General features: G+C 44.2%; 1 protein-coding gene across 1 annotated transcript; it reads left to right on the forward strand.

The window, feature by feature from the left end:
- The first annotated feature begins 3,994 nt into the window (after window positions 1–3,994).
- GJA8 (gap junction protein alpha 8) lies at window positions 3,995–5,414 on the forward strand. Its single transcript, XM_019470805.1, has one exon. It carries the CDS (start codon window positions 3,995–3,997, stop codon window positions 5,192–5,194), a length of 1,200 nt encoding a protein of 399 aa, XP_019326350.1. The 3' UTR covers window positions 5,195–5,414.
- Window positions 5,415–13,735: the final 8,321 nt, after the last annotated feature.

Here is a 13,735-nt window from a genome sequence, read left to right on the forward strand (position 1 = left end):
CTCTTTTGAAATCCAATTTGACAAACATCATCTCTGCCTCCAGTTGTGCTTTGGACTTTGGAGCTATGCAACTCAGCTTAAAAGCTGTTTGGGAAGAACACTGCTGAAATGAGGCTCTGAACTTACATGGGCACAAATGCCCAGAAACACTGAAGAGAGGCCTGAAACCATTGGTTGAAGATACAAAATTTTGCAGCCCTCATATTGTAATATCTCATTCAAATGACAGCTTTTCTAGTGACAGAGCGTCTTCCCATGCCATTCTGGGGAATTCAGTGTTGAGTCTGCATAGAGAGGAGAGCTACTTGCTGCTTCATCACTTTATGAGCCTGGTATCTGTATCATTGCTTAGCAGATCTTGCTTCCAGTAATCCTCTTTTTCTTCAGAGCTGAGCACCAAGAGCACATCCTGAGCAATTCATACAGAAAGACTACAAAAATAGCACCCGAGAATAAAGTTATATCCTTTGGCTCATAATCAAAACTCATAGGGCAGTTAGTTGTACCTGTGGATGCATTACTGAGCCTGTGATTTTTCTCTTCTGCAGGCTCTCTAGCATTTTTGCAGATGGCCGGGGGTAGGCGAGTGCGCCCGGGGTAACATTCCTGTTTCCTGGGCTGCTGGAATTTGGCTACGCTCCTTAACAAGAGTTTGTTTTAGACATTTTTTGATGCATGTGCACGTGCGAGATGCATTTGGAGGAAAAACTAAGCAGAACTAAGACACTGAAAGGTGAGGTTGTAAAATTGGTATTTCTCAGCTTTGGTTAATATTGACTGATGATCTAGTTTTCCCATACTGCTTCTTTTTCCTGGTAAAAGACATTAAAGAGCAGTCCAAAGTATCTGACAATGCCAAGTACAGGTCCAGTACCTCAGTGACCGCCTGTGCTGGAAATAAGCAATGTGACGTGGCTGTCAGAGCTGGGTGTAGGGCAACAAATTAATTCAATTAGTTCTGCCACCATCAGAGATGTTGGCACTCCCTTTTCACCTGTCACACCACGACACCTAAAGACTAGCGAGTGGGGACACACACAGAGCTGTGCTGAACCATGGCAGAATTGCAGAGATGCTTTGGTCCCTGCTTAACTGTGCAAACTTCCATTTATGCATGTATTAGGTTTTCACTGCCTGTGGCCTGTTCCTCTCCCCCCTCTGCTTTTTCATGTTCAGTGGATTCTCCTCTCTGTGTCTCTGCCTCTCTTTCTCTATTTTTTTTCTCCCTATTGTTCCTCACGTCACTAACTGTCACTCACTTCATAAAGCCGTCTGGCTCGGAGCTTAAATATTGCAGGGCAACTAAGACCCACCATCAGAGCCAATTCAGTCATATCTGCTCAGTCGTGCGACAAGATTGGGACTTCTAGGGTAGGGAAGAAGAGAGACAAAAGTTCACTCTTCCCTGCAGAGTGCCAAGAGAGGAGGGGGACACATTTCTTCGGTGGAGCCTTTCACAGCGGCAAGTTGCTTGCTCAACGTCCTTAATCTATACAGTCTTTTTTGCTGGTAGTGTGCTCAGGTTGCCACGTCTGGAAGTGCAGGGTAGGGGTTTGCAACAAGCCCATGTGAGTTAAGAACACGAGTCTGTTGACTCCGAGTGGGCTTAGGCAGTCTCCTGCTCTTTTCCTCATGACAGGCAATTTAAGGGAAAAGGTGACTGCCTAAATTCATCGCTTGCACCTTTTTTGAGACTTGAGGGGCCGACTGCTTACAGGTGGAATCCGAGAAATTTGAACTGGTCGTACCACTCATCTTCAGTCCACCCAGAATTGTTCCTTGCAGTTGAAACGATTGAGCAACCTCGAACCACTTCACTTGCAGAAAATAGAGAGGGTGGTCATGGCAGATTTTTGAAAAACGTGACTAGTTCGGAAGTGATCTCAGGAAGAGTTTAGCCAAATGTAGCTGCAAGAGAGACATTTGATGGAGTTAGACAGGAAACATTTTTCCTTCTCTTGTACAGCGAGTTTTCCGTATGATAAGGTTTATCACATCGAGAATGTCGCTCTTGCGTGCTGCAGTGGAAATGTTCAAATGGTAGCTGTGGATATCAGTGTGACTCACAAAGAAAGAAAGGGATGGAGTTAACTGCGGTGCCTGGGGGACAATGAAGTTTATATTGTGTATAGTCGTGTTTTTTACAGAGTTGCACATGATTGGTAACTGTCGGGTGTACTTTGCTCTGTGAATTTGCAGAAAGAGAATGTTTAAATCAGTTTAGATAATGTATGTAAACAGCATAATCTTCTGCTAGACTTGTTAATGTAAGTGCTGACATTAACACACTCTTTTACACAACTTTAATGACTGAGAAAGTAGCAATTTTCTTCGGTGATTAAATTATATGTTTGCCGCTTACGCATGCAAGGTGTTTCTGCAAGCTGAAGGACTGCGTTGTGTTCTTCATTTTCTAACATGGGTGTCTGGGGTTAAAACTTTACAAGGTTTGAAGGCAAGGAAAATGAGTCCATCTTGTTTTAGAAAAATAACATCAGAAGGATTTTTTTCGGTTGAAAATTCATGATATTCCCCAGAGCCATAGAACTCTCAATATTTTGTGTGTTTGTCTATGTGTGAATATGTACACACAGTAGTTGAAACAGACTGGTATGCGTTGGTGTGTCGTAACATATGGCATTACAAATATATCCCAGTGGTATCTGAAGGAGGAGGGAAGTTTAGGTACTCAGATTTCCATGCCGTTGACTGTACCTTCTTTTTCCCAGCGCTTGTGTATGTGTGTCTGCATTTAGGAAACTATAGATGGAGGTAGTATCTAAGAGATGAACTTCTAGATCCCTGTGAACAGGTATTTTATGAATGATGTTCCCTGTTTCACTTGTCACGGTCCATAAGTCAGTCGTTCTGGATCACTGTAATATTCTGCATTCCTCAGAGACTTCAGACTGCTGTGATGTGTTAAATTAGCCCATCCCAAACAAGTTTCCTCTTTATTTCCCTTATTCATAGATTTTTCCTTGCCTAAAATTATATAGTGGGAAGTTTAGGATATGCAGGATGAAGTCCTGACCTCGGAATAATTTCTTATGATGCAAAAATAATGGCAGATGTAACATTTGACTTGCACAACTTGAAAACGGACTGCTTTCTTAGCTTTCCAATAGGATATCTGTAGCTGGCTTCCAGCTCTGTGTTAGCCTGAGATAGCAGCAATGATATTTTAGAGAGAGAAAATAGTATTTTAGGTCCCAGTTGTAGACCTTTGTGTTCTTCTCCAGCTTGGTTCCAATGTCAGTGTGGCAACTGACTTCCGAAGAGGATACAATGAATAGCACCAATAACACTGAATAATTATATTGTATATAATGCACACTATATAGCAAAACTAGTATATATGGTAGTTATTAAGCTTATACAGTATTACTAACATAGTAATGGTGTTGTAATTGCTATTCTTACCTAACAGAGTGATTTCTAATGTAGAATTAATATATGTAACCTATAGAGAATTCAGGTTTGTGTAGGTGCAAGATGGGCACCAATTCGAGATCTGTTTGACCCATGTGTGGTTCTGCTGCAGAAGGGCTTGAGTGCTTGAAAGCTTCACTGTCTTTTCTAACCACTGCAGCTGCATGCTGATAAATCTGTATTTCTGTACTGCTGGTAAGTGTTTGTACATGTACAAAATCTAAGCAGGCTCAGGCAACTGAGCGTACAAGGCACCACAGAAGACTCTTACCTGGAAAAGGAGTTAAATATACTCCCCGGCTGAAAAGTAATTGCCAATTTAGAGCCAGGGAAGAAAGAATTTAGCAAGCAGTTCGCTCTGGCTTTCCAGCTTCCGCTAATAAATCATTGTGATCAGGCAAATAAGCAAGCAAGCAAGCAACCTTCTTTCTGTTCTCAAAGCATATTAGGGAAATACTAGTTGAAAGCAACAACAGGCATCAGTGGGAAAACCTGAAATCTTTTAAATTTAGCATAATTTGTGGTCATTCTCTTTCTTTTTTCTTTCCTTAGACAGTAAGAAATGGGTGACTGGAGTTTCTTGGGGAACATTTTAGAGCAGGTGAATGAGCAGTCCACTGTCATCGGGAGAGTTTGGCTCACAGTGCTCTTCATTTTCCGCATCCTGATCCTGGGAACAGCTGCCGAGCTAGTGTGGGGAGACGAACAATCAGACTTTGTGTGCAACACCCAGCAACCTGGTTGCGAGAACGTCTGCTATGATGAGGCCTTCCCCATCTCCCACATCCGGCTCTGGGTCCTGCAGATCATTTTTGTATCCACGCCTTCGCTAATGTACTTTGGGCATGCAGTGCACCATGTCCGCATGGAGGAGAAGAGGAGAGAGAAAGAGGAAGCTGAGAGGCGTCAGCAAGCTGAGGTAGATGAAGAGAAGCTGCCCCTGGCTCCAAATCAAAACAAAGGCAACAACCCTGATGGGACCAAGAAGTTTCGCCTGGAGGGTACCCTCCTGAGAACGTACATCTTCCACATCATTTTCAAAACCCTCTTTGAGGTGGGATTCATAGTAGGTCAGTATTTCCTGTACGGATTCCGAATTCTCCCCCTTTACCGCTGTGGGCGGTGGCCCTGCCCCAATCTTGTGGACTGTTTTGTCTCCAGGCCCACGGAGAAGACCATCTTTATTATGTTCATGCTGGTGGTGGCTTCCGTGTCCCTCTTCCTCAACCTGGTGGAGATCAGTCACTTGATCCTGAAAAGGATCCGGAGGGCTCTGAGAAGACCAGCAGAGGAACAGCTGGGGGAGGTCCCAGAGAAGCCCCTCCATGCCATCACAGTCTCCTCCATCCCGAAGGCCAAAGGCTACAAGCTGCTGGAAGAAGAGAAGCCGGTGTCCCACTATTTCCCTCTCACAGAAGTAGGGGTTGAGCCCAGTCCCCTTCCATCAGCCTTCAATGAGTTTGAGGAGAAGATTGGGATGGGACCATTGGAAGATCTCTCCAGGGCATTTGATGAGAGGTTACCATCGTATGCACAAGCAAAGGAACGGGAAGAGGAGAAGGTAAGAGCAGAGGAGGAAGAGGAACAAGAAGAGGAGCAGCTGGCACCTCAGGAAGAGCTAGGGGTGAAGAAAGCAGAGGAGGTGGTGAGTGACGAAATAGAAGGGTCTTCAGCACCTGCTGAACTCGCCACTGATATGAGACCCCTCAGCAGGCTAAGTAAAGCCAGCAGCCGCGCCAGGTCAGACGATTTGACTGTATGAAGGTGCAGGATATGCAGAGCACATGAAAAAGAAAAGGTTGAAGAGAAAAGAAGAGATAGAGAAAGAATCAAAAGATATTTTTAAGCAAAGTGCTAAAATGGCCATTTGAATATTATTTCCTCTTGAGATTCTCAACTGGAAAGGTACTATCATGGTAACTGTGCCTTATTTGCCCTGTATGTCCATTTTAAAAGGAACATTTTCCGTGTTTCCACATGCCAGCTCACTCCTTACAGTAATATCTACACTGTACACATAACTGATGTCTTTTAAAACCTAACGTGGCAGTGAAACACAAATGTCACCACTGTGAACGTATTAACTGGAAGCTTTGTGTTCCACATTTCTCTAGGAACGTGGGGAGGATCTGTCCCTTCAGCCAGCGAGGGGGAAGACTGATCAACAACTGTATCTAGTATTTCTTTTTCTGTTTCCACCTATGGCATGCTGAGCAGATCTCCCCTTCGCTGTTGGCAGGGAATTGCAGTTATTTAATTCACAAAATGAATTCTGTGCTTAGCATCACCACAGTAAAATAGTAAGCGCTATTTCCCCTCTCTATTCAGAAAATAAAGGCCAAAATGTCCCAAATTCCTCTGTGAATGCAAATCTGAATTAGGTAAAAATATTTTCCTTTTGTCAAAAATATTTCTGCTCTTCAAGTGACATTGACAGTGGGCAAGGTTAACAGTAGCTCTCTACTAGGATTTAGCAGATGTCCACAGATGGATTATTTGTTCCCAAGAGGGTCATCCAGCCCCAAGCCTATTTCAGAGCACTGGAAAGAATAAATTCAAGTGATATTTTTTACTTGTAGTCTTGTGACTTAAAGATCTGAAATTCGATTTAGCAAAGCAAGTGTGGGAAGGCTTCTGTGAAAGGAGGAAACAGCTACAGCCCCCAGAGCATGAAACCAAATATAAGCCTTCACGGCATGATCCTGACATGTGCTCAGTTCCTGGAGCTCCCAGACTTACAGGCACTCAGCAAATCTCAGGTACAGAGTCCTGAAAGCACCTGTGAACCTAAACCAGGGGTCTGGGTAACTATGTGACTATTTAAACCTCGAAATACAAAACTGGTTGTTCCAGTTTGAGAAGTCTGATATGATAATAGTCTTTTGACATCCTTTGTTTTCAGTTTGACAGACGGGAGCCATCCAGTGGTCTACTTCTCTATTAAATGCCAAAGTCTTGAGTAAAACAAGGCCTTTCAAAAGATGATTTAGACCTTTTGTGCCAACAGGTCTGTTCAGAACTCTCAGAGCCTCAGCAGAATCTTTTTTGTTACAAAAGGCAGAAAAGCATGCGCTTCCAAATGTTTAAATGTCTGTGGATTTCTAATTTTAGGACTACAGCAGCACCTTTTGGCTGGGACAGTGCAGCAAGGCATTCAAAAGCTTCAGGTTAACAGCTGTGTCCCCCCAAAACTGAGCCTCATGCCAGAAAAGTGCAGGTATGCACTCTCATCTACTCTGCTCTGCAAACCTCAGACCCTGCCAGCTCAGCAAATTCTTTCTGCTGGGCTGCAGCCCATCCCATTGTTCCCAGGGCAGGCTCTAATCCAGGTCAGGAAAAAGAAGGTCTTTGGCATAATGCATAAAACTCATCCCGCCGCTAGCTAGAAAAGACCCCCCGTGGTCTCCCATTGTAGCAGGGCTGACTCAAAGCCCATTGAAGTCGAATGGGTGTCTGAGAGAGCTCTGGGTAGGCTTGGGCTCACACCTCCAGCCCTGCTGCCCCGTGTCCCAGCCCAGGCAGCCACCAGTACAGTCAGTTCTGTCACCCGCCGATCTAACCTGTTTGGTGGAGATCCGGTGCCTTGTTACGCAGCTGCCCTATACAAGCGCAAAGGTGGCTGGACTTCACTGTCGAGTGAAGTAAGCTGTACATATGTAGAAAGTTTGTAGGGTGCGTTGGGATTCTTCAGCACCATAGTGGTGCCACGTTTTGTTTTTTTTTTTTATACTATTAATCCTTTTGCTCCTCTTGGGCCTGTGTATTTTCCCGAGGTTTGCAGCCTGAGGTCAAAATCTTTGCTCCCCGGACAAAGGCTGTTAGGTTGTCCTTCCTTGTGAAGGAAGACTGGAAGGTACCTCCTCAGTTCTAGGAAGGAATATGACAAAGCAACATATGCGAAGGAATATGCAGAGAGAGAATCTGGAGGCTATTTATCCACTCTCTTCATACAGAAACAGGAGAACAGTTAACACAAACAAAAGGCAACTGAGGAAAGATAATGTTTTTCAGCAGGAAAAGGGTCCACTGTGCCCAATACTCTACTAGAATTCAAACAAGGGCAAAGATTTAGATGAACAGTAAAATCACCATACTTACACGAGATGGGATCTATTACTTCTTATTTTCTTCACAGAAAGGTGTAAGAGAGTTTTAATGGTTCTAAACCATTCCAAACCAGCCCACTCGTTGAAGGGGTTGGAAACACACTTTCCTGTAGGTAAAAAAGATAAATATCTGTAACGGTTCAGCATAAGCATCTTCTTCAGAGCATCTGACCCTTCCAGATACCAATGGACTAGCTGAATCACCCCCAGCCTTGTTTACTTCTAATTACTTGACAAGACCTTTTACATACAAAGTATTTTAATAACCACCCCTGTTCCTGGCCTCTGACATGCATACCTTCATTAGATCACTGGACTAATTAAGATGAGTGCTTATTCATCAGAGGTATATGGTTCACAATATGGCTGCCGGGCGGTCCAGTCTTTAATCATCAGATGTTGAGTATGTCATTCTTTTTCACTGGAGTGCCTCAGTAAAATGCACTATACGCAGCGTACTCAATGGACACTCTGTAAGTTCTTTCACAGCTGCCGCAGGAGAGCTCGCTTCTTCCTCCGGGTCACGACAGCACAGTGAAACAAGCCAGTGTTTTCTTCCTGCATCCAGTCAACTGCTTGTTGATTTTTTTTTTTCAAGCCAGTTTTCAAGTACCCTGCCAGCCTGCTAGCGAATCTGTAGCCACCGAGTACGAGCCACGGCATCAAGACAGCGCTTCTCGGCAAACTGGGCAGGGAAGTAACAGTCTGGTCTCCTGGCACTCAGCCTCATCTCTGCAATGAAATCAATGCGGGACTGTCAGCAAGTCATTCTTCCTTCTTGTACAATTGGGAATCGTTTTCTACCTCACAAAGACGACGTGAGGCTCGATATATTGTGTTAGTAATAGAACGGGAGGTCCTTGGATGGAAGGCCCTACAGATGAGCAAAGGATTATTGCTATTTCTGGAAGTGATAGCATATAAATGTGTTTTATTCCCTCTCAATGAGACAAATTTAATCATTTATTCAAGAAATTCCTAGTGAAGGTGCATAACAGCCTCAGAGCTGTGGATTCAGTGTATGATTCTACTCAAAAAATAGTTAAGCAAAACATAGATCTGTATGTAAAGAACGGGGAAAGTTATCTTCTTGGGAAGGGGGAAGTCACTGGACAAGTAGAGCCATGCCTGGATCATTTAAAGATGTGTGTAACCCCTTGGCTCCCTGTGCAAATAAATTACTAACTGATCATATGGCTCTCTGCAAGGAGCATAAGATGCAAGTGTCAAAATCACCAAAGGAGGTGAAAGTAGAAGAGAAAGGTAGTGTCTTAGCTTACGATAGCATGTGGGAGTTGGTGTTCTCTAGTGTCTAGAGCAGTGGACCTAGGATAATAATCTTAGATTTATTTCCAGCTCTGCTTCTGACTTGCTGTGATAATCACTTTACCTCTCAGTGCCTGTTTTCTCCACCTGTAAAATGGGTGTAAGAATTTCCACCTACCTCACAGGGATGTTGTGAGGCTTCCTTAATTCTGTTTGTAAAGTAAGTAGGAATGATCTGATGAAAAGCACTGCTGAAATGCCTGGTATCCTTGTTATTTCCTGGCAGAACTGCTAACGTGGTTAATATACGACTCCTCGACCAGAAGGGCAGTAGTTTGAAAATGTGAACACTGCATTGCACTGACAACATCAACACAGATGTGGATTTGCCATGAGTAAAAAAGACTTTATTGATCCCCCACCCCTTTCTCCCACCTTAGCCTTGGCCTGGCCGTATGAAGCAGCGGTGACAGTGTGGTTACATGGACCCCTTTTCTCCATCCCCAGCATCCCTTCTGGGGCAGCATTTACGCTTAAATAAGACAGTTCCTGGAGGGGGTGCAGGTTTGTGGAGCTCTAACAATTTTAAGGGCCTTGCAAGGCATGTGGGAGAGGGTTGTATAATGCACAGTGTTGCTGGGCTTCTGTTTTAAACCACTCAGTGCAAACTCCAAGTGAATTTTCCAGGGTCTCCATGGAAGAGCTTACAGTTGCTTACGGCACACAGAAAAAAAGCCACCCTTCATGAGTGCAAACCCACAAATTATCATGTTACGCTGATTCTTTCCTCTAAGTGAGATAGACACCAACGATCTCTTAGGGCTGAAACACAATGAGGTACAGATTCCTCCTCCTGTAGGAGGGGAGAGATCTGGGGGGATCTCTGCTCTCTAGGTCTGTGTGGGCGTGAAATCTACTTACTGAGGGAGGAAAGTCCAGTCTCTCCTGCCGCTCAGTAACTCACTGACTGTGCAGTTTTACATTTAAAGAGCGGCTGTGTCACACAATGCTGAAAAAAAAAAGTGGCAGTTTGCTGTTTTGTATAGAAAATGGCTTTTCAGGCTGACAGCTGAAAGTAATCCTAGCCTAGGCATAGTTTTGTTTAGTAAAGACAGGAACATCCATGAGAACTAGACTAAAGCCTTCCTATAAGCCCGAGGCAGTTGTGATAAAACGGTGTATGGTGCCAGATTTCCCGACGGCCAGGGTCAGATAAGCATACCAAAATCAGGGGACTTGTCTAAGTATTGGAATAATTTTTTTTTTCCCCCCAACAGAATGACACTACCATTTCTTAGGCTCTGTGTGCTACACCTTTTAACATGGCTCAGGAAAGGCTTTTTGCCAACACCAAATATGCTTACACAGTTGAGTAGTAACCATGGCAAATAAATGTGTGTTGACTTGCCAAGACGTAGCCTGGCACACAATCCTTTCCTTGCAACTAGCTTGGCATGCACCTCTTTCAGTAGAACAGGCAAGACTCGTGTCTCTGTCAACAATTCAAGTTTTTTTCTCAGCAGCTTGATGTACAAAGAGACACTGAAGGTTTGTTCAGCCTAGAGAGGAGAGGGTTAAAGGGGTGGGGAGTCCTAACTGCTCTCTTCGGGTACCTAGTGGGGAGTTAGAGGGAAGATGGAGACAGACCCTCGACAGAGGTGCACAGCAAAAGATCAGAGGCAATGATCACAAGGAGCAGCAAGGAAACTTTTGACTAAAAAATTCTGACAAGGAAAAAAATTGTTCAAATGGAGAGTGGTTCAGCACTAAAGCAGGTGCCCAGAGACATGGTGGGATCTCCATCCTTGGGGGATGAAGCCTGACTGGGAAAAATGTTGAGCACCCTGGTCTGACTCTGCATTGAGCTGAAGGTTGGACCAGCTGGTCCCTTCCAGCCCGAGCTATCCATCTCACAGGGGGGTTGAAAGCTCAGTGCAGCCACTGCGTGGTGGAACAACAGGTTTAGGGCACTTTCTGCCTCTCTGGGGTGTTCTGGTAGAGCTTGTTTAGGCTGTCCCAGCAAGCAACACCAACTGACCAGGCACCGCAGCAGAGGCCGATGCACAAACACAGTCAACTGATGTTTGGTAGCTACAAAAGCTGCTTGAGGCCAGAACCATGTGTTGTGTAACTGGTTTGGAAAAAGCATTACAAATAAAAAAAAAAAAAAAAAAAAAAAAAAAAGAGTATGCTTGTCACGAGACAAAATCATGGAACTATAAGGGGTTTAGGTCTTTCCAGTTCCCTTTAATTTCAGTGTCAAGTATGCCTTTAAATCCATCTGAAAATGCAGAGGACTGGGTTTTAACATTCTGTCAACAAAAAGCTGTGTATTTTAAAGCTTGCTGATCTGGGATGAAGCAGATCTGAATAGAAATGGTGATTACAGAGCTACTGACAGAACATTTTGAAAAAAACAAAGACTGTTGGCCTTCGCCTCGCTAGATCCAGCCTGGCATAGTAAAAGCAAAACAAGCCATTCACTGGTTTCCAAGGAGGAAAGGCTATATTGCTTGGAAAAGTCATGGAGTAGCCTACCAAAAAACTTTTAAGTCAACACAGCAAAGAATTTATGGTGAAACATTAAACAGAGAAGTTGGCTCCTGTGGCGTTTCCCTGAAGCTCAGGGGAGAGATGGATTGAGGATGATCAGGTTAATGAAACCCAGTTACAAATGAACACACCAAAAAATCCTGGGTTACAGGCAGCTGCAGGGCAGAGGCCATGCAGGAGGGCAGCAGGGAGTCCCAGGTAGCGGCGCAGCACGCCAGCTGACGGGCAGGCTGCAGGCAAAGGCCGAAGCGAAGAAACCTGCCAGCTCATCGGCCAAGCACCTCATCGTAAGGATAAGGCAAGCCAACCTGAGACCTGAATTAAACCCAGCCTGTTACCAAATCTCGTATTTCTGGATTTTAAGAAGGTCAGCAACTTTAAAATCATTTAACTGAACTTTTATGCGCTGGTTCCTCTGTTTACCTCGTAGAATTGAGAACCAGAACTAGCATGGGCAAAGCTTTTTTTCCCCAATCCTCCTACCTAAGTATATGAAGAATTACTGGGACAAAAATGTTCAGGTAAGTTTCTCAATACATATATGTTAGTTCAAAGAAAAGTCATAAACAACCCCATAATGGAATTCATCTATTGCCAGTGAACATCATCCTCCTGAACTCACCACAAATAAATTCAAAAGAAATTCAGAATCAGAATGATGTCGGATTACTCCCAGCTTCAAAGCTCCTGTTTATGAAAACCTCTGGAGAGAAGAGAAGAGAAGAGAAGAGAAGAGAAAAGAAAATGGATGGCTGGCTGCCAGCTAGGCCTATTTGTCATGAATATGCCCTGTAGCACCGTCTGGAAACCTGTGCTATCTCTAAACATACTCTTGGCCAACAAACTGTTTTAATTCAATATGCTTCACCTTTTCGCTTTACTTGAAAGACTTGACTTTAGTTCCCTCTACAAACTGAACATAAAATAGCTACATTCACACTTTAATATGTCGAAGGATAAAATATGGAACTGAGCGGAAACCGGCCAATGTACTGACCAGCCCTTCTTCCTCATGCGCTGCCTCTGCTCTCTGGCCACCTCCATCTATATTCTGTTTAATGAAACTACCAGCCTTTTATGACTGAGAAGTTGCCTTTGTATCTGAAGTGCCACGGACCCTTCTCCCCACACATGCACATGAGCGGCTATCTAGGGAGGAACAAAACAGAGGAACAAAATTTCCCATTTTCTTTTTATACTTTTTGTCTTCCCTGAAAGAGAAGTCCTGGGGCTCGGGAGTGGATCTGAGTTTTTCCAGTAGGAATTATCTTCTTCCCTGTGTGTTTCTTCCAAGGCTCAGGGATCAGTAATTTACAGCCAAGCAGAGGCATGTTTCAAACCTATTTATAAACGCATGCAGAGAAGAAAGTTTAAAGACCTATGACAAAACTCTGCCTTGTTTTTTAACCTTGTGTTGATGTAAGCGGCGTTGCCAAGGTGTAAACAAGAGCAGATTTGGCTTTGTATAATTTATTTTTTAAAGGATTTCCTGTTAACTTCTGCCCTTTAAAAACAACCAACAACTAACCTTGCCCCACAACCTACCAATACAGAACAAAACACCCACAAATCCCTCCAAACTCGGGAATCTCATCACTTTAGGAAAGACCAGTTTCTAAGTGGCAGATGCAGAAAGGAAGAACAGGGAAGCTCAGATCTCAGCTCTGCATTAATTGGCAGCAAGACCAGAAGCTGTAAAAAAAGAGGCCTCGGACCAGACACAATAATCTGCTCCCTCAGTTCATTTCCCCGTGAAAGCTGAATGTTTTTTTCTCTTTGCAATGCTGTAGACAAGGAGACACATTTCAAACCAAGACGACTGACAGCAAGACAGAAAGCCAAACAATCAAAGAGACTGTGGGACTAATCCGGTGACTCAGCACAACCAAATGTAGATTCTTTTTCCTAGTGAAATGAGTTGCAATGAATAAAGGTTCCTGACTTTCAATCAGCAAGGGCTCTGTGCTTTGTTAATCCCCCAACCAACCCCACTCGATTCTTTCTCTTCCCGTATGATTTATTATTCCAAATGTAGAGTTTTGAGTGGCAAAGGTTAGGCGTGTTTTTAGGAGGAAAAAAAAGGATACAGACGCCATTAAGTTCAAGGGGGGACATGACTATGACATGAAGGTTTGGATCTCACACCGATAGGCACCAGGAAATTCCGTTTGAACTTTTATTTCCCTTCTGGCCCCATTCCTCGACACGTTTTATTTGCAAGGCCCGAAAGGCATCCCCAGCCCGGTTCTTGGCGCGGAGGGAGGACGGAAAGGGCCCCGCATGGGAGACCCATCTCCCCTTCGGTGGGAAGACAGGCCTGGAGCTGTCGTGGCGTGGCGTGGCGTGCCTCGCTCCGCTGCCGGGCAACCCTCGCACAG

Source organism: Aptenodytes forsteri, unplaced genomic scaffold (genome assembly GCF_000699145.1).
Source record: "Aptenodytes forsteri isolate BGI_AS27 unplaced genomic scaffold, ASM69914v1 Scaffold207, whole genome shotgun sequence".
NCBI lineage: Eukaryota > Metazoa > Chordata > Aves > Sphenisciformes > Spheniscidae > Aptenodytes > Aptenodytes forsteri.

Bases quoted from the DNA above. Each gene is read 5' to 3' on its own strand.
- GJA8 (XM_019470805.1), top strand. From the start codon at position 3,995: ATGGGTGACTGGAGTTTCTTGGGGAACATTTTAGAGCAGGTGAATGAG.